Genomic DNA, 21903 nt, shown 5'->3' with positions numbered 1-21903 from the left:
GCAGACAGGGGACTCCAGTTTCCCCAATTGAACCATTTACTTTCATATATGGTACGATTGACAATAGTTTACAAGCGTTACAAAGAGAAAATAAATAATCTGTTTGTGGAATCAAAATTCTGTTTCAATATTCTGTTACTCAACTCTTTGAATATAGAAACTGTTCAGATAGAATTTTTTTTCTACAGTTATATATATGCAATTAGGCGTAAAAAAAAGAAAGAAAAGATCATATGCAATTAGGAAAGCTTTATATTTAAATGTCTATTTGTTGTTTGTTTCCTCCTAATAGATATAAATGTGACCTTCAGATTCTCTGAGGCCTGCTGTAATGTTGAGTACACTACCTTCCAAATCTTCGAGGCCTGCCGTAATGTTGCGTACACCATCCCATAATTGGACAAGAGAACGCAACATCCTTGTGTTGATAAAATTCGAGAAGCCTGTATTTAACTTTAGCCATTTTAATATATCAATCACAGGAGGGAAATTACAGAGGCAAGTCATTTCTGGTTATCTTCGTATTTGTATCTATGCATATTAACCCTTACATGAACAAGTCATCACATAAATAATTCACCCACACACAAATAAGAAACCATGACGATGACCTTTCTACACACCATTTGGGTTCTTGATGGAAATAATATTTCAATTAGTATGTCGTATTTACTCTTTAACAAATTTTCATTTTTGTTCCTTTCCAATGATGATCATTAACATTTTCAGCTTTAAAGAAGTATATAATCACATATATACTGTAGTGATAAAAGCAGACCAAGATATTGTATCTGTCAATGTTCCCGAAAACGTAACTAGGGATGCTGCTGGAAATGAAAATCAGCCTTCCAATGTTCTACAAGTAATGCACTGTAAGGATTCTTACTCTTTTCTCTTGTTGTCAGCTTAATTGTAGTCCAACATCTAAGCTCTAAATGACATTTCTTATCCCTTTGATTTTCTCATTTATTTACTGATGTAAGGTTTAAAATACAGATTCTGTGCCGAAAATATCTCATGCAATTTATGGATCTACAACTGGCTCATTTGTGGTGATAGTTATTGCTGCTGGGCTGCTCACAGTTTCAATAGCAAGCCTTAACTCCATTGGAGAATCTTCAAGTCCATTTCCTTCTCCATCTCAGTCTGAGAGTAATCTTTTTGTATGATATCTATTTCATTTGAACTGTTATCTCATTAATTGATTATTTAGTTATAGCATGATAATAATCTATACGGACGCTTTTACACCGTGTTAGAAACACAACAGTAAATAAACTGACTTTTTTTTTAATCATAAATTGACATTAATTCTATGGCTGGATGTTATAAAAAGGGTAGAGAAAAATCTTACAAATCTTTGAAGTTGAAGCATGTAAAGTTGTGATTTTCAATTCATGGCCGTTGCCTTTAATTTTGTATCAAATTTGATTGTAATTTATTTAATCATTTACCTTTATTTTTTTGGGATTAAATGTAATGGGTTCCGTGTGCAAATTGATGAAGAATTATGAAGTGGGGGATATTACGATTGACTCGTGATTGGTGCAACCTGCAAAAGGCCACGTGAAAAGCATACGTTAGAAGTTCAAACAACTCAAGTGTCAAAGGCATTTTGTGAGTGGCTCACGACTTGGCCAACTTGTGACCTAACTCACGAGATGCACGGCCGCCTTTTTATGTTTGTTTCCCTCATTTCTTTACCCACACTTATGAAATTGTAAAAAAAGTTTCAGAGAAAAAGCCCTAAAATCCATATGAGAGTTAAAGATTGTAATCCAACAATCATTTACACGTTTCTCTTAGTTTGCTTCAATCTCTTCTCTCTCTAGTTCTATATCCCTTGAGAGGTTCTTAGCCAACCATACCTCTTCCGAGTGTTGTGAGTTGATTTGGAGCAATTGGGAAGCATTGGGTTTATGCCAATCTTTGATGGAAGCAATTGGTGATAATTGCAGGATCTGGAAAGCTAATGAGGATAAGGCTTAGTGAAACCTGTTGGTAGCTAGGACTTGGAGGGTCAAAGTATAGAGGGTAGTCTAGGTTTGGGGGGTCTATTTGTTATCCTTGTACTCCAACTAATTTATTAATGGATCGATTCAACTTGTAGGGCCGCAAAAGTTTTTGCGCCAGGTTCTCCGGTTTTCCTCTTCGATAGCAAATCATGGTGTTATCTTGTATTTGCTTCTCTCTTTCCTTACTACTTGTGCTTTTTACTTAATTGTTAATTATGTATGCATGCACTATTAGCAGTCCCAGTTGATCACACATTTATCACTCTTATTCTGCATTGTTTAGAGTAGATTAAATGCAATCTAGCTACAATTTAAAAATTGGGGTCTAAACTACCTCTAGTATTTATACTGGTGAGCTTTCAAAACAAAATTTTAAAATGATGAAAAATAATCATGACCTCAAAAAAAGTTCTTATAGCATGTCGATGTGCAGCTTTGTTAACTTTCTTGGGACACCTTATTGTCTCTGCAAAGCATTTCATTTATGGTAAAACAAGATCTTTCCTATGTTCAATTTAATTTGCTTATTTTTTCTTTATGGCTGATCTAGTATTTTCCAAGGTTTGAATCAGAAGTCAATCAAATTGTATCTAGCAGGTCATTTATATGTAGCCTCTTGACAATCAGTCAAATAATTAAAAATACTGTGGAACAAATTAACTCTCGTCCTCTGGATCCGATAGAAATTAATACATCTAGAATAATTTTCCTTGATTTTTATATATATAATTTAATATATAACTGAACTCTCTAAATATTTTGGATGGTTTTGAGCCTTTTGAGTTTTGACCATGTTATCTGACTTCTTGAACCAATGTCCCAACTGTGAAGCTTGTGGATCCTATTGGCAATTCTTCCAAAGATGGAAAACTAGGAATGACCTCTTCAGAGTGGGATTTTGTGGGCTGGGGTTTTATTACATTATTGGCATAAAGAGTAGAACTTATCAAACCTTGGCAGATAGATTAGAGTAACCTACTGTCACTTAAAGTATCTGATAAATAACTTATCAGACCTTATGAACTGCATCATTCTAGTAGAACTAACCAGCATTTTTTCTGTTCTCTTTCATACAGAGAATTGCATGTCATCTTCAGGTTATTGCATTATCTGGATGTTTGGCAGTGAGACTGCCAGTGGAGTATTATGAATTGACAAGGGGTTTGCGATGGAGCATTCCCTACTTAAGTCTTCCATGGGAAAGGGAAACTGGGCACGCCCGTTTGGTCATGGGGAACTCGAGCCTCCCTGTCAGCGTACACATGTCTACAAATCCAAAATTGGAAATCATGAAGATCTTGTCTGCGCTGGTTGGAAAGGATCATGAATCACCAGCTGGGGTCTGAAACCTCTACTTTTTCTATGACTTGTTTTTGAATTCTTTAATCTTATAATGAGTAAATTTTTTGATAGAATGCATTGTACACCTGCAGACAGATCATCTTGAATCTGCTCTTAATCCAAGTATTTTAGATGGGTAAGTTACGAGGACTCTTCTATTTATTACATGAACTTGCATATGGATTTTAGAGACAAAACAAATGGAGAAAATATTCAATACAGATTTATTTTATTTTATTTTTGGGCTTGAAAATATTCAATATAAAGCAGAAAAACTATGAAAGCCACAATTTTTTATAATTAAAAAAAAAAACTGTTGAATTTAATTTAAATATTTGCTAGTTATCAGTGTAATATCTTACTAGATTTTGTCTCATGTAGGTGGAGTGATTTTGGTAGAAATATGTTCTGGTTAGCCATAATTGGTGGCGGTCTCATAAACGTGCATGCTTTACTCCTTCTCATCCTAAACTTGAAGAAGAAAAATTCTGAAGAGCAGAGGGATTATGGAGCACTCACATCCCCAAGATTTGAAATAATCATTGTAAATCTTGCGCTAACTAGTATTTGTCAGGCCTCTGCTGCTCTAATTAGAGGTAATTTGACAATTTGTTTCCTTCCACAAATGAATCCATATCTATGCATTTATCATGCAAAATCTGCTTTTCAAAAGATAATTATGCTACTTTCCCTTTCTTTCTTTTTTTAATTGCAAACCCCATATTAGTATCTTTCAGCTCTCTACTTATATTGAATTCTTTAATCAACCAATTTTCTAATTCTCTCTCTTTTTTCTTCTTTTTTTCTTTTTTACAAAAAAGATAGATAATTCTCATTATGATAGGCCACAGAATGAGCTAGTTTTTTTTTTTTTTTTTAATGAAATCTTTTCTACTCTACTTTCCCAATATGTAATGGAATTGTGACTATGTTCCTGTCTTGTTCATATATGTCTTATGGATTTAATAATTACCATATAGCTTGGCACCAGAACTGGTCTACACAGTCCCATCTCCTCACATATTTAAGAACCACAATGAAGCTGATGTTTCACACTATTTGAACGTTAACTCAATTCGGCTCTCTGTGCTTGTCAACCATCATAGCATAGTTATCTGACTGCATCATATCAGAGTTACGTGTGTATCTAGAACCAAGATTCACAATTTTTTGCATATTTAGGGTCTGTTTGGATATCGCTTATAGGTGAAAACTGAATACTTATTGTTGAAAATACTGTAACAAAATAATTTTTAAATATGTGAATAGTGCCATGAGACCTAGTTTTAAAGTAAAATTTGCTGAATTCGGTACTTGCGAGTCTCATAAACAGTGCACGGGACCTAGCCAAAAAAATGCAGAGGCGCTCATTATATGTTTTCAGTGCAATCCAAACATACACTTAGGGTCTGTTTGGATACAGCTGAAAACTGAAAACTGAAAAACACTGTAGTAAAATAATTTTTAAATGTGTAAATAGTACCGTGGGACCCATTTTTAATGAAAAAGTTGTTGAAAAGTGAAATTTGTGGGTCCATGAACAGTACATGATGTGCACTGATTGGTTGAAAAAAAGTTTGAAAAGTCCAACTTTGCGGCTACTGTTCATTGAACAGTGCATGAACAGTAGCCACAAGTCTCAAAAATGCGTGAAAAAAAAAATTTGGAAAAACGCAGACGCAAACATTTCAGCCGAATCCAAACGTAGCCTTAGTGTGTTTGGCAAAAAATATTTTTGTTAATTTCAAGGGACTCTGTCATCTATATATATATATATATATAAAATCGAAACTTTTGAAACTTTCACAATTTTCCACGTCAGCACAATAAATAAAATTAAAAAATTAAAAACTCTTTTGACTAAAATATTAGAGAGATTCACATTAAAATTAAAATACAAAAAAGACTCACGTAAGGATTCAAAAAAGAAGAGAGAAAGACTCATGTTATAACTCCTCTCTTCCCACCTCAAAACCCTAGCAACCTTACCCCTCTCTCAAAAACTACTCCTCTCACACTACTATCGCCAATTACAGTCGAAAACAAAAACCAAGGCATTCTCTAAACCCTCACGCTCCCAACAAACTCGCTTCCATGCCACTGTTGCGATTTAAGGTCAGTCACAAAGCCATTGTGTTGTCACCGAACTGCCATGCCTTGGATTTCCTTGACTAGATTCCCTCAGACCGCTCTAGCCTTCATTGACTAGCCAGTGGAAACTAGCTAACAGATCAGATCAACTCTCTCACTATTTGTGTATTGCATGTTTGATGTGTGTTTGAAAGCTAGCAAGTACACTTTATCTATGTAGTAACTACGTTATTGCTATGTTCAATGATAGTGACTTGCAACTTTTTAAAAATATTTATATTTTAGAACCGTTATGTTTATTGATAATAATTTGAGTTTTGAGTATTACACTTCAATTATTTGGTTTTGTGGACATAAATAGTAACACAATGCTCTGTTGTAGAAATAAACTATCACAATTGATGCATGTTTTAAGATAAAAGGTCTTCAAAATTTGAAAGTTATTGTCCAATCCTCCCAAATTTTGAAATCATGATATTGATCAAATTTGTGAATCTAAACAAATAAGTCTGACTAGAAAATAAAGCCATGGATTCTGCAAACTCTCTCTCCAGACGTGAATTTCAAAATTAGGGGAGGGGCGGTTGGTTAGAGGATCAAGGTTATAGTTTTTCTATTTGGTCGAAAATTTATTTTCTTATTTGTTTATTTTAAGCAAAAAAGAAAGTATGATATTGGTTTCTAGGGTTTCGTTCGTGATCTGATTCAATTAATCTAGGAAAAAAATTACAGTATTTATCAAAAAAAAATTAAGAAAAATCTCAAATTATCTTTTTTTCTCAATAAGTATTAAAAAATTTCTATTGTCCATGAAATTGCTATTGTCTATTAAAAAATTGCACTTGTAGATCAATATTTATATTTCTTAACTTGGCATGTTGCACCTATGGTTGAAATTTGTGTGGATCTTTGGAAGCTCAGAAATCTTTTCTTCATTCATATGGTTTTTCATTGAGTATTTTCTTTCTCCCTTACTCCTCTCATGAGTTTTGTATTTGACTAGAAGAAAGATTTTTTGCTTTGAAGGTCATGAAGCACCTCTCTCATTTTATTTGTACTCACCACAAGGAAAACATTCAGGTAAGACCCATAATCTATTTTAAAGTTTGAATGGAAATACCCATATCATACAAGTACAAGAGATAAATCTTTAAGGGATGAGCTTAATTGTTTCTTATTTTTAATAATAAATCATTTTACTGCAATACTGGTAATTGTTTGAGAAATCTGATATGTTCATATTGCTATAGAATAGAGAATGGTAGAAGCAAACTTTATTACAACTACTTAAATTGAGTTGACTTAATTTCATACAATTACAAAGTATAGCATGAAAGATAATTGAATTAATTGTTGTAATTTTTATTTTCTTTCCATGTTTTGAATTTTCTCATTTTTTCAACTAAGCAAAGATTGAGAAAGTGATATTATTACTCTAATTTGAAGTTTAATGAGTCCCCTTCAAGTCTTGGTCTTTATTAATTTATATATTTGCAGTTTATATTTTTAACAGTTGCTGAGAAATTAAGGCTTAGTTGCCAAATATGTGTAAATTCTAATGACAACATAAGCCCATATTTTTGGGATTAATAGTTTATAAATCCTTTGCATGACAACAATGAGATTTATATAGCCAATCATGTTTTTTAGAAGGCTACTTTAAATAGTAAGTCAATGCGTTTCTTACATTTGTGTATTTGGTTATTAGTTAGAATTGTTTTCAAATAATTATACCAATAAAAGTGAATGTGTATAAATTTTATTTAACTATGCCGTGTATCGCACGGGTTAGCGACTAGTTAGTTTTAATGCTAAGAACTTCAAGCACAAAACTATGTGGCTTAATCATTTCTCACTTTTGTGAATTAAGGAGGAACGGCATCGGGGATTGCTGTTGGCGTTCTGCTTCTGGGTGTTGTGTCTGTTCTACTGCTGGCCTTGCTCTTGTTCCTCTATAAAGGTATTACATGTAAACAGCTACTTGAATACGAGGAAGTTCTTCAAGAGGGTCCGGGTTTTTGTTATCAAAAAATAGTTCGAGTATTTTCGGTTTCTGTTAAGGGAGACCCGTGGAGACCGAAAAAACAATGTGTAACCATTTTAGGGTCTCTATATGAAGATTATAGAGGCCCTACACAAGCTGAGGCAACTTTTATCCAAAAGCTGTTTGGAAAACTCAGAATATACTACCCATTGCTTGAGTCCGTGAGACGTGTTTTGCTAGGGTTTATGGCTGGTTTCTATAAGGACAAGCCGTCTTCTAAGATTCCTACCACATTCTCTTTATGCATCAATTGTTTTCACCTCTTCTTCCTTGTTCTCGAGAAGTCATTTACTAAGAAAAAAATGCAGTTGCTTGAGATCACGGCAGTTTCCAGTGAAGCATGTATATCGGCTATTATATTTGTTCTCGGAGAGAAGGAATTGTCAGACAAGGATGAGAATAAATTTGGAATTCTCATGCTTATGCTTGTCCTAGTGGGAATTTTACCACAGATAATGAATGAATTGTATGATTCGTACAAACAGATAAAGCAGCTGGACTTTGAGAACCATTTCTTATTAACCGGTTTGAAAAGAGCTTCATTTGGATTAACTTTATTTCTCAGCTCAAAGGAGTTTTCATCAAGCAGGCCCCCCGCTTTAAAGGATAATATTGGAGATTCCAACTCTAAACCAACCTCTGTTGCAGATGAAGATACAGCTACCTCTACCTCTACCTCTAATCAAGTCAAATCTCCAAATCAAGATTGAACAAAAATTCACCAGTCCTTCGGCTGAAAGTAACAGGAACTCTAGGAGTAGGAACAGGAACAAGAATTCTTGGAGTAGGAACTCGAGAACAACTGTCCCAGAAAAATCATGGTTGAACCAACACCACTCTTTGATTTAGGTGCTATATTTAGTTGCGTAGTTGTTACATGTTGGGATAGACTTCATCCTTTTATCCTTTTATCCTTGGCATTGTCTTTGCTTATCATTTGTTTTAGTTCACCTCAACTTTATCTCATTGGTGAGTTACGTTTTCAAGCATGTAAGGCATCTGTAAAAGCCTATGAACAATTATAATAGACTATTATCAGAATGTGTATGAGAAAAATCAAGCTTATCAAATTTCTTCTTTGACGTTTACTTGCTTTCCATATTTCTCTCTTTTGTCACCATCTCCCCACGTGGGAAGAACAGTGCAGCTCGCGGCAAAGGGGGTTGTAACAAATGCTAGCTTAGTAGCTTTAGTAAGGATGAAAGTGGGAGCCCTACTTTAAATACATCTTCTGATTTCAAGTCAAAACAAAACGGCTTGTACAAAGATTTAGAAGCCATTTATGCATTCAAGCGAAAGTTAATGATTCGCAGAACACGTCATTTAGATTACTGGTTTCATTACAGTTACTTTATCCATCTTCCAACAGCTGATGCAGTGCTAGCTCCACTACTTTTTGTTAAGTAATGAGACATGGGTGATTGCTTAGGACTCTGGAGATGGGGTTGTAATCCTTTTATTTCTAAGCTGTGACCCATTTGTTGGGCTCATAGTAGTAAAATTTTGGCTTATTTGAATAGCCATGAAAGTTAGAATTATAAAAAATTATTTGAAGTAAAATTGGAACTTGTTTGTGTTTAGTTGTATGTGCATATGTGCAAGCATCAAATGTTTTTAGTTGTGAGAACTGCAAATTAACATGTATTATCTAGGGAAATCAACTTTGCTTCAAATCAGATCTAAAAGCTTTTTTTTTTTTTTTTGATTGACCAATTGTAGCTTGATTATCATTCTTGTTTTTTCAGGTTAGTTCTAGTTGGAAGTTTTTTTTTTTTTTTTTGAAGAATTTGAAGGGGAGGGGAGAAGGGGTTTCTACTTATGATGATGATGATGATGATGATAAATTGTCAAATTATATATTTATTTAAATTAAACAAAAACTTATAATTTGACAATTTATATTATGTCTTATCATTATCCTATTCCCATTTTATTTTCTAAAAAAACTAAACTTAATAAAGGATACCTATTCTCCTTATCCTACTTAAATTTTAAAATGATGTAGAATAGACATGTCACGCCCCAAACCCAAAAGGGTCCAAAACATGAAAAACTGAGACTTCAAGAGAGACTATAGGAGGTTTTTTTTTTTTTTTTTTTTGATAAAGTAAATAAATATATTGATCTTTCCACAATATCAATCAGAGCTCTATGACACATTTACAAACAATACAAACTACAAATCAAGTGTCTCCAAATATGCATAAAAATCCAAAACTCCAAATAAATAAACACAACGTCATGACCCTTCCTGAGATACATAACCTCAATAGAAAATGTAGGCCTACCACGCCCTAGGCTTACAAACCTCAAGAGCCCAACCTCTAGTAGAATTAGCTATGGCCTTGATCGATAAATTTAGTAAGTTGAGTCAGCACAAATCTCCCACTTAGCATAGTACTCCAATCACCACAAATAATCTAAGCTCCATGCCCAACATATGGCTAATTTATTTGTAAAACTGTTAGAGAGTGTGATGACCTAAAACCTAGTAAGTAGCATAATTAATGAGGGTAAGGGAAATTCAAGTCTCATGATAATTAACATTTTTACAAAACACAAAACATGTTACACTTTGGAAATTTCCACTTAATTTTCGTTAAATCAATCTTTATGGATAAAATGACAAGAATGATTGAAACAATATAGCACAAAGCTTTTTCAAAATATCTCAACCTGAAACTACCATAATGTATATACTGTGAGCAAAAATAAAACACCATTTCAAAACCAGAAAATCCAACCCAGAGCCAAATGACAACGTCGTCACAAAGATAGAATTTAATGCCGTCACAAAGGTAGAACTAATCTGCTGTCACAAAGATGGAACTCAATTGTCGACATATAATCGGAACTCAATAACCATCACAAAGACGGGTGCTAAGATACCAATGTCACACAAACTATAGTATCTAGCTAGGTAATCACTGGGTAATCACACATCATGGCACAATGGTAAAACATAAAAAGCTCACACATTACATGAAATCAAAACATGGTTCATTTCCAAATAGTTTCACAAAACCTTTTAATATCAAAAGATATTCACAAGCTTCTCAAAGCCTTCAAACTCATTTCTTGTCAAGAAGATTTTGTATCATCTTTCCCAATCATCAAAGCATCTTTAAATTTTGCAAATAGTGCAATAAATCCATAAAATCTATTCTCAAGAATTTAATCAAAGATGTTAGTCTTTTCCATGCTAACAAATCATGCATTTCTCCATATGCAATAAGAAATATGATTCACTTTTAAATGCTTCATGCATTTTTCATCAATGATTAACAATAGTAGTACACATAGTACGTTTTAGGAAAACCATGAATAATGTTCCAAAATGGGTTTAACCATAAAATACTTTAGTGCAATAATGATTCTTTTTTAAAAATCCCATTAAGAAACCACTTACCTTGGCTGTCCAATCCAAATTTACCTCAACCGGGCACTGCATTCAACCAATGAAGTTACTAGGTCCATCACCAAGTACCTTGGAACCTAGAAACACAAGTATCAAGCCTATTAATAACAAGGTATCCTGCAAATTACACTATCATATTTGTCCCCATAAATAGGAAAGGATTCCCTCAAAAATCAAACTTAAGGCCCTTAAAGCCTAACTTGGCCATCCTAAGACAAGTACTCCTATCCCAACGGGAACCAAGCAAGTATACAAGAAACTCATAAGGCTATAATACAATCAAAACCTTTTATTTCCCTACCACAACCACAAGTCAAGCAAATGCAAACTCATAACTCATTGACGTCATTCGTGAAACACCTGAACTAAACATGACCTTGACCTTAATTATAATATACCAATATTGGTATATATTGGTATGTTATAATTAAGGTCAAGGTCATGTTTAATTATGCATGATTTTATTTATTGATTATTGATTATATGGGTTAGAGCATGATTACCTAAAACAAAGTAATGGGTGAATATAGGTTGTTAGGTTCTAAGACTTTAGGATCTAAATGTATTAGAATTTCAATGTGTAATGTTGGCAAACCATGATCAAAACTTAGAGTCTAGAATTAGGCTACTCAAAGTGTGTTTATATGTAAAGTTGGAATTGAGTAATTGCAGAAAATTACTATTCAATTTCTGCAAGGCTCGATCAATCGAAAATTAGACTCGATCGATCAAACCTCGTGTAGAATACTTTTTCTACAAAATTTCCAACTCAACTCAAGCCCATATGATGTGTAAGGTTTTATATTTTTCCTTAAGTATAAAACATGCTTTGGAGCTGCATTTTTTAAAAACACAGCTTCAGGGTGCTGTTTAAGCTGCGTTTTACCACTGGACGTATAGCTGTGTTTTAAAAAACGCGGCTATAGACCAGCTCTAAAGCTGTGTTTTCTTTAGCTGGGTCTGGCTTAAGCCGCGTTTTTAAAAACGTGGCTATAAACCCATCCGGGGAATTTTTTATTTTATATTTTTTAATATATCCCAAAACTGCGTTTATTAATAGCAGCTCAAACATAATGCAAGAGCTGTGTTTCTTTAAAGCGGCTTAAACAGGGGAAGAGTTGCGTTTTATCAAATGCGGTCAAGGTTTGATATTAAAAAAAAAAAAAAAAAAAAAATCCTCAATTGAAAAAAACCCTAAATTCACAAAAACTCTAAGCTCACTCTCAACCTAGCTCTCGATCCCTAATCTCGCCGATCCCTTTGACTACCGACCCTCATTTTCTATTTTCTATTACCAAATCCACCACCACCTCTCTCTTTCCCTAACCCAATCCCTAACAAATACAAGGCAAGGCCTTCATCTTCTTCTAAAACCGCCATGAAAGTCCGGTCAGTGAAGCTCAGGGAGGCCCACAAGGCCTCCTCCTCCAGCAATGGCCGTGGCGGCGGCTCCTTCTGCTCCTTGGTGTAGGACCAGCAAGCGAATCACCTCGTCACTGCCTCCTCTTCCGATCCTTCTATCTCCATCCACGACCCTCTTCTTCCGTCAAGCGCTCCCAGGATCGTCCGCCACCACCGCGACGGCGTCACCGCCATCGCCATTAGCCCCAACTCCACTTGTCTCGCTTTTGGATCCATCGATCACTCCGTCAAGCTCTACAAATTTCTCGGTATTCTAATCTCTGTTTCTCCGTTTTTTTTGTTGAGTATGAAGTTTGTGGAATTTTGATGCTGGGATTTGAAAAAAAAAAAAAAAGGAAAATTGGGTTTGATTTCAATGGTTACTGGGTTCAGATTGGGTTTTTGCTTGTGGATTTTCGTATGTGTTCATTAACGTGAATATTCTTGAAAAAGTTTATCTATGTGGATATATGGGTCTCAAAATGACTATCTTACCACTTTCTTTTGCTTTATTAGTGAAAGTTTATCTATGTGGATATATGGATCTCAAAATGAAAATATCCTATATGTGTTTTGACAGAACATTTTTATAAATTTGAAGTGCAACATCTCAAGGAGAATATATTAGGCACAACTTCAATTTGAACTAATTTAATAGTGGTACAATATTCTATATGAAATCTTCTATCTTATTCTTTATCTTTCTGATAAGTTCCACTCACCACTAAAATAAAATAAAAAAACTGGGTCACTTCTACAACATTAAAAAATCTGCTGCGTGAGCATATATAGTTGCCTTTGAGTAATACTACCAAATGATTGTTGCAAAGAGAAACCATCTTCAATCAAGAAAGAGGAATTCTAACCATTTTTGGCTTCTAGAAACAATAAAAACTCACCAAGTGTTTCATTCAAGTTTGCTAGACATAACTGAGTATCCCAGTTTTCATCACTGCATATCTCTTAGAACTTAAATTGAGATAATATTATGAAGGAAAATTAATTGGAGTAAAGAAGGATATTGAGCTGTCTTATTAACTTAGGGTCCCATGCCTGATATGTAAGCTAGTTACTCAGAATTATTTGGTTTGATAAGGTGAAGAAAATTCCATTTGCTATAAAGGACTTAGTTTTGGTTAAATGAATTATTGGGTGACATAAGTTAGTTTATATCGGTTGAAGTTCCTCCTTTCCTGTCTATTCGTGTTTAATCTTCCTTATTTGCATATAAAAAACCAATGGTAATCATTATCAGACAACTAAAAAAACATAAAAATAATAATAATAAAGAGGGAAAAAAAATGGACAATTCATGCATCAGACGCTAAAGAATTAATAAAGAACCATATTTAATTTGGAAATTGTACATCTATAATTTTAGAAACTATATTTTGGGTGGAATAGCTAACTTTAACAAATTTAATATAGCCAAAAATGGATATCTCCATCTCTTTACTTTTATTCTTCAAATGTATATTTTTGTACCAATACAAACAATCTCAAAGTTTTCATCTTCCTTCTAATATAACAAAAAAAATTTGGCTACATTCTTACCCTTCTTTTTCCTTTTCTTGGAGTAGGACTTGGGCTAAGATGATAAGAGAAATAAAAATTAAGAGAAACTATATTCCCCTGAACAATGAAGTACTTGTAGATATCAAGGGTTGAGAACTGTTTTGGTTCCAACATTTTCTTTCCACATATACTTGTAGATCTTGTTTTGCCTCTCATGTCACAGTTATGCATTTTTTAGAAGGGAAGATAAATAGGAGAATGTTTGCAAATAGCATATTAGTCAGGTCTTTTTTGTTTAACTTAGTGGTTGTTAATGTTTGTTTTTGCAGCTGGTGGAGAATCTTCACCTGAATTCACAAGATCATCTCTTATGTTTTTTTTCTAGAAATCATCTTCTTGTTTCTTACATAAAGTGTACCTTGTACTTTACATCTTAAAGTGAAATACATAGTTATTACCCATTAAAAGCATGTGTATGTAGTTCTATAATCCGTACTTGTAAAAAAAAAAAAAAGTAGCTCTATAATCCGCTAGAAAAGTTTCTGCAGATCACTTTACTTGACTTATATTTTTTGGTGATAGGATCCAAGGGAGAAGGCTAAATCAGAGGCAAGGGATTGGTTGAACAATGTGGTATGAAATTAAGCGTTTTGATTCATATGACTTGTCTAATTCTAGCTTGTATGTGTTTGTGAAGCTGCATGCATATTTTCTGCCCATATAACTAATGTAGAATTGTTATTAATGGACTATGGCTGAGCATTGTTTTTATGCTAGTTTTTATTAATTGTTATGACTTATGAGAGAGCATTGTTTTTGTGCTAAACTGGCCTAATGTTGAGAGCGATCCCCCTTCATGATAAGGGGAACTCATGGTGGCTTTCCAAAGCAAAATTGTTAGTCTAGAGTCTAGACAACTCTTTTTCTTTATAAAGCAGATCATCTATTTTGTTCTGGTTTATAATTTTGAGAAAGTCACCACCTGTAATATGTAATTAAGTACATTTTAGTTGCTATTTAATTTTTTTTTTTTTTTTAAAAAGTGAAATTTGAAAGCAGTTTGTTCTGGTTAACTTATATGTGGCAATTATAAATACAGAGGATCATCTATTAGAGCATTTTCTTGGTTTGACTATTAGTTTTATCCATCTTGATTTCATGTTGCATGGTAGGTGCTGCTTACAAGTGAGTGTTTTAAGACAATCTGTAGGAAGGGAAGTTGGATAACTTTGTAGCTTCTAAGTTGTGGTTTTTATTGCTTTTTCTTAGCTGGTCCTGATTTTAAAATTGTATGGTATGGCACATTTACCGATTTATACATCTAACATATTTGAAAGATCTACTTGTTTTAATAATCTGTCAAATAAGATTTGTTATATATTTTCGTAGATTCATCTTTAGACTTTTTTGTTTTCTTCATTTTTTTAGTTGCTTCTTTGATTAATTTGGTTTCCTATTTCAGTATCTTTCACTATTGAAATGATATGTAACTGAATCAATTTCAGGTACCAAAATTTCTGTCAAAAAGTAGTCCTCATAAGGTACAACCCCCCCCCCCCCCCCCTCTCTCTTTTTGGGGCCCCTTTTTATTCCTCTATCTTATCTACATATTCTCATCATGTAACTGAATCAATTTTTTCTTCACCCCTTTTTAGTCAACTTGTGTATTTATTTTTTATTTTTTATTTTGTAAAAACTTTTAAAAAAGTTTTATATATAAAAAATTATATTTATACATATGAAACAGGTATACCAATTATAAATTCAAAACACATTCAACTAATGACTAATATTGTTCCTACTTATGTAATAATATCTAACAAAGATAATTAAATAAATCAAATTTAAATAGTATTCCTAGAAATATTTCATTGTGAAAAGGGTACCAACAAAACTCAAAAAGTGACAAACATATTCAACTAGTAGAGAAGAGCCACTAGGTGTGGCAAATCTCCACAGTGATTGAGTTTAGTTCTCACCAGTGATGAATGGTCCAAGCATGTAATAAAACGTGTAAGATTTATGAAGGCTTTATTGTCACAGTCGATTTTTATATATATGGTCATGAACTTTTTTAATTTCTTCTTTTTTTACGATTATATATATAGCATAAACAATTAGATCAGAAAACTAGTATCAACTCTTTTTCTTACCTTTTCCAAACTATACTTTTTTTAGCCATAATCTTTTTTACTTTTCACATTCCATCCATAGCTGCATCCTCTTTATGTTATTTGTATGTATAATTTATTAATCTAGGATTACGAGTTTCTTTTAACGTCATTCATTGATCAAAACAATAATTTTTCTTTCCTAATTGTCATAGGATGTCTGTTTCCAACTTATAAGGTACTAGGTATTATATTTATCTTTAATCTCAAAAAGGTAATAGGTATATATATTATAGTCATGCATCATTTAGATGGAGAATTAGAAATGGTAAACAAGTAATGTTAGGGATATAATCATTTTTCATGTCTGTTGATATGGTTTGGTGAAAGAAATAACGTCACTTTCATCTAGGTCTAATCGTTATCAATTCTATTATGCATCAATTATAACTAAACACATATATTTGTGTGATACGTATGGAACATGAGCTTAATTTATTATGTAAAATATATCCAAGAGTTCAAACAAGTGATTACAAAGCATAAGATGGTTTGCTACTTGTGTTTGTTTGTGAAAAATGGTTCTTTTCAACTTTGTGAGTGTAGGAAAATGGTTTGCTACTTGTGTTTTTTTGTCTCAAATTTTGTTCTTTATGGACTTGAACCTTAAATTTCTGCAGGGAACAAGCTTACTGTAGGGAAGTGATGGCAGGCATGGCAAGACTGGAACTTTGAGGTCAGTTAGGAAGTGTTGTTGCTGCGTGCTGGCTATGGCTGTATTTCTTCATGCAATTAGAATGTAAAAAACTCTTAAAAATTTTTTGTGATGTAGATGATCTTTTGTCAGTAGAACTTACAAACTGATATATTTTTTGTTGGGAACTTGCAAAATTTTGGCAATGAACTTCAGAAAATTTAGTATTTATTATCTGTTGGGAACTTGTTTGTATTTCATGCAATTTGGGCAAGAATTTGTGATTTAGCAAAGTAAAGAATTTGTGATTTAGCAAAGTAAAGGGGGGAAAAATGTCTATAGCCGCGTTTTTATAAACGCAGCTATAGACAAAACCCATTTAGCAGGCTCTAGCCGGGTTTGGAAAATGCAGCTACAGGATAGCCTATAGCTGCATTGTAGAAAACGCAACTACAGGTTTGAACCTACAGCCACGTTTTAAACGCAGCTATAGGTCTCAGCTTATGGGTTGTGGAAAAACGCAGCTATAAGGAATATAAAACACAGCTATACAACGATCTAGAGCCGTGTTTTTAGAAATGCAGCTCTAGGTCCCCGCAAGGGGTTATAGCCGCACAGTATAGGCCGTGTTTGGAAATATGGCTATAAAAACGCAGCTATAGCCTATAGCTGCGTTTTTATTGGCTATAGCTGCGTTTTTCAATTGTAGCTTGATTGTCATTCTTGTTTTTTCAGGTTAGATCTAGTTGGAAGTTTTTTTTGTTTTTTTTGAAGAATTTGAAGGGGAGGGGAGAAGAGGGTTTCTACTTATGATGATAATAATAATAATAATAATAACAATAATAATAATAATAATAATAATAATAAATTGTCAAATTTGTTCTTATGAATTATGATGTCAAATTATATATTTATTTAAATTAAACAAAAACTTATAATTTGACAATTTATATTATGTCTTATCATTATCCTATTCCCATTTTATTTTCTAAAAAAACTAAACTTAATAAAGGATACCTATTCCCCTTATCCTACTTAAATTTTAAAATGATGTAGAATAGACATGTCACGTCCCAAACCGAAAATGGTCCAAAACATGAAAAACTGAGACTTCAAGAGAGACTGTGGGAGATTATTTATTTATTTATTTTTTCTTTCCATTTGATAAAGTAAATAAATATATTGATCTTTCCACAATATTAGTCAGAGCTCTATGACACATTTACAAACAATACAAACTACAAATCAACTGTCTCCAAATATGCATAAAAATCCAAAGCTCCAAATAAATAAACACAACGTCATGACCCTCTCTGAGAAACATAACCTCAATAGAAAATGTAGGCCTACCCCGCCCTAGGCTAACAAACCTCAAGAGCCCAACCTCTAGTAGAATTAGCTATGGTCTCGATAAATTTAGTAAGTTGAGTCAGCACAAATCTCCCACTTAGCATTGTACTCTAATCACCACAAATAAACTAAGTTCCACGCCCAACATGTGACTAATTTATTTGTAAAACAGTTAGAGAGTGTGATGACCTAAAACCTAGTAAGTAGCATAATTAATGAGAGTAAGGGAAATTCAAGTCTCATGATAATTAACATTTTTACAAAACACAAAACATGTTACACTTTGGAAATTTCCACTTAATTTTTGTAAAATCAATCTTCATGGATAAAATGACAAGAATGATTGAAACAATATAGCACAAAGCTTTTTCAAAATATCTCAACATGAAACTACCATTATATACTGTGAGCAAAAATAAAACACCATTTCAAAACCAGAAAATCCAACCCAGAGCCAAATGACAATGTCGTCACAAAGACAGAATTTAACGCCGTCACAAAGGCAGAACTAATCTGCTGTCACAAAGACGGAACTCAATAACCATCACAAAGACGGGTGCTAAGATACCAATGTCACACAAACTATAGTATCTAGCTAGGTAATCAATGGGTAATCACACATCATGGCACAATGGTAAAACATAAAGAGCTCACAAATTACATGAAATCAAAACACAGTTCATTTCCAAATAGTTTCACAAAACCTTTTAATATCAAAAGATATTCACAAACTTCTCAAAGCCTTCAAACTCATTTCTTGTCAAGAAGATTTTGTATCATCTTTCCCAATCATCAAAGCATCTTTAAATTTTGCAAATAGTGCAATAAATCTATAAAATCCATTCTCAAGAATTTAATCAAAGATGATAGTCTTTTCCATGCTAACAAATCATGCGTTTTTCCATATGCAATAAGAAATATGATTCACTTTTAAATGCTTCATGCATTTTCCATCAATGATTAAAAATAATAGTACACATAGTACGTTTTAGGAAAACCATGAATAATGTTCCAAAATGGGTTTAACCATAAAATACTTTAGTGCAATAATGATTCTTTTTTAAAAATCCCATTAAGAAACCACTTACCTCAGCTGTCCAATCCAAATTTACCTCAACCGGGCACCGCATTCAACCAATCAAGTTACTAGGTCCATCACCAAGTACCTTGGAACCTAGAAACACAAGTATCAAGCCTATTAATAACAAGGCCTCCTGCAAATTACACTATCATATTTGTTCCCATAAATAGGAAAGTATTCCCTCAAAAATCAAATTTAAGGCCCTTAAAGCCTAACTTGGCCATCCTAAGACAAGTAATCCTATCCAAACGGAAACCAAGCAAGCATACAAGAAACTCATAAGGCTATAATACAACCAAAACTTTTTATTTCCCTACCACAACCACAAGTCAAGCAAATGCAAACTCATAACTCATTGACGTCATTTGTGAAACACTTGAACTAAACATGACCTTGACCTTAATTATAATATACCAATATTGGTATATATTGGTATATTATAATTAAGGTCAAGGTCATGTTTAATTATGCATGATTTTATCTATTGATTATTGATTATATGGGTTAGAGCATGATTACCTAAAATAGAGTAATGGGTGAATATAGGTTGTTAGGTTCTAAGACTTTAGGATCTAAATGTATTAGAATTTTAATGTGTAATGTTGACAAACCATGATTAAAACTTAGTCTAAAATTAGGCTACTCAAAGTGTGTTTATGTGTAAAGTTGGAATCGAGTAATTGCAGGAAATTACTATTCACTTTTTGCAAGGTTTGATCAATCAAAAATTAGACTCGATCGATCAAACCTCGTGCATAATATTTTTTCTACAAAATTTCCAACTCAACCCAAGCCCATATGACGTGTAGGGTTTTTTGTTTTGCCTTAAATATAAATGGAAAAACCCTAGCCACATTGTCGAGGTTGTTGATATGCTGTATGTGTGAATCTCTTGTGAGATCTAGAGGTGTTTGCCTTCATATACATTTAGGGTTATCAAGATCAATATTGATGTCGAGAACTTGGTGATCTATTCAGTTACTGTTTCAAGAACTTAAAGAAAAACACAAGTGGGAGTACTTGTTGTTGCTGTGGATTAAGGAAAGAAGTAATCCGTGGACTCGGAGATGTCACGTGGTCGTGGTAATAAGTTTTCTACTCGAGGTAGCAGTAGGATGTTAGTGGTCTAAATCGCTATTGTACAAACTTAAATTCTTTCATAGTGGATCTGTTTTACCTTGAGGATAGCTAGGTTAAATCATCTTCAGGTTTTTTACCGGTTTGGTTTTCCTGAGTTATTATATCATAGTGTTCTTTATATTTCCACATTATTTATATGGTATGATTTACTTGTGTTAACCTAGATCTGAATAATTTATATAAGTAATCACTTGGCTAAATAACTAGGCTAAACAACTTGTGTTTTAAGGGGTCTAAAAACGTACAAGTGGTATCAGAGCGGGTTAGCTCTACTATTTAGATCCTTTGATCTAAGAGTTGATCCTTGACCCCTATTATCATGGAACACGGTCACTCTCTTGTGATCCCACCTCACTTTGATGGTAACAACTATGCCTACTAGAAAGTAAGGATGAAAGTATTCCTGAAATCTATTGATGAGAGAGTTTGAAATTCCGTTGAATACAGATGGGAGAAACCAACTACTCCTGTAAGCCAGTCGCAAACTTCTGAGAAAGAATTAAGTAGCCACTTTTAATGGCAAAGCCATGAATGCTATTTTCAATGCTGTTTCTATGGAGGAATTTAAGAGAATCTCTAATATTGAGGATGCTCATACTGCATGGAATATTCTCCAAATTGTGCATGAAGGCACAAAGGCAATTAAGATTAACAAACTATAGCAGTTAACTACTAGATTTGAAAGTATTAGAATGTCTGATGATGAATGTTTTGATGAATTCTATACTAAACTGAATGATATTGTTAACTCTGCTTATAAATATGGAATACTATGAGTTAGACCTACCTAAGACAAACAAATCCAAATCAATGGCTCTTAAGTCTATTGATGATGTTGATGAGAATGGATTTGATGATGAACTCTCTGCTATAGAGATTGCATATCTTGCCAAGAACTTTAGAAATTTTTTTAGGAACAATAATAGAAAGGCAAGAGGTAAAAACAATGCTGAACCTAGGAATTTTAGGAGGAATGAGCCCACTAAAGTGAACAATACTGATAAACCTAAAGAGAAAGTAAGTCAAACCTCTAATAATTCTATGGGTCAACAATGTTTTGGTTATCAAGGGTATGGTCATGTGAAATCAAAATGTCCTACTTTCTTGAGATCAAAGGGTAAAGCTATAGCTGTAACCTTCAATGATGATGAAATTTCTAACCATGAGTCTTGTAGTGATGAGGATGGAAACTTCATTGCTTTCATAACTACTACTATAGTTGATGGAAGTGTTGTGGTTGATGAGAACCCTTCTGATGGGGAATTATCTAAGAATGCTGATTTGCAAGAAGCCTATAATAAGCTTGCAAAGTTGCTGCAAATGATGCTATGAATGTTGATTTAGGTTTAAAGAAAATTGCTTCTCTTGAACTTGATATTGCTGTTGAAACTGTTTAATGCTAATGAATTGCTAAATAAGATGAAGACTGAGAACATGTTGTTGCTTGATAAAGTTAAGAACTTAAAACTTGAATTACCTGTTGCTAGAGAACAAACAAATAGGTTTGCTAGTTCTAAATTTGATCACATGTTGAGTGTTCAAAAGTCTCCCTCAGACAAAACTGGTCTAAGTTTTGTAGATAGTATCTCTGTGTTTGAAACTCATTCCACAAATTTTGTTTCTTCTTTTAAGCCCCCTATGAGTGAGATTGTCAAACCATTAGAAGTTACACCTCCTAGGAAGATTAGAGTTGATCTTAAAG

General features: G+C 33.3%; 1 protein-coding gene across 5 annotated transcripts; it reads left to right on the top strand.

Moving 5' to 3' along the window:
- The first annotated feature begins 12035 nt into the window (after positions 1-12035).
- On the top strand, positions 12036-16864 carry LOC115962487. 5 transcript variants are annotated; one of them, XR_004085440.1, is made up of 5 exons: positions 12038-12579; positions 14155-14298; positions 14408-14458; positions 15331-15366; positions 16617-16864. XR_004085440.1 is itself a non-coding variant. In XM_031081333.1 (4 exons), exons 1-4 carry the CDS (start codon positions 12343-12345, stop codon positions 16632-16634), a joined length of 342 nt encoding a protein of 113 aa, XP_030937193.1. In that variant the 5' UTR covers positions 12047-12342; the 3' UTR covers positions 16635-16864. The 5 variants fall into 5 exon arrangements, 2 of the variants coding, with proteins under 2 accessions (XP_030937194.1, XP_030937193.1); XR_004085439.1 differs by having other exon boundaries at positions 12041-12579; positions 14155-14239; XR_004085438.1 differs by having other exon boundaries at positions 12036-12579; positions 14155-14458.
- Positions 16865-21903: the final 5039 nt, after the last annotated feature.

This window comes from Quercus lobata, chromosome 10 (assembly GCF_001633185.2).
Source record: "Quercus lobata isolate SW786 chromosome 10, ValleyOak3.0 Primary Assembly, whole genome shotgun sequence".
Taxonomy (NCBI): Eukaryota; Viridiplantae; Streptophyta; class Magnoliopsida; order Fagales; family Fagaceae; genus Quercus; species Quercus lobata.
This window is presented reverse-complemented; position numbering and strand designations above follow the sequence as displayed.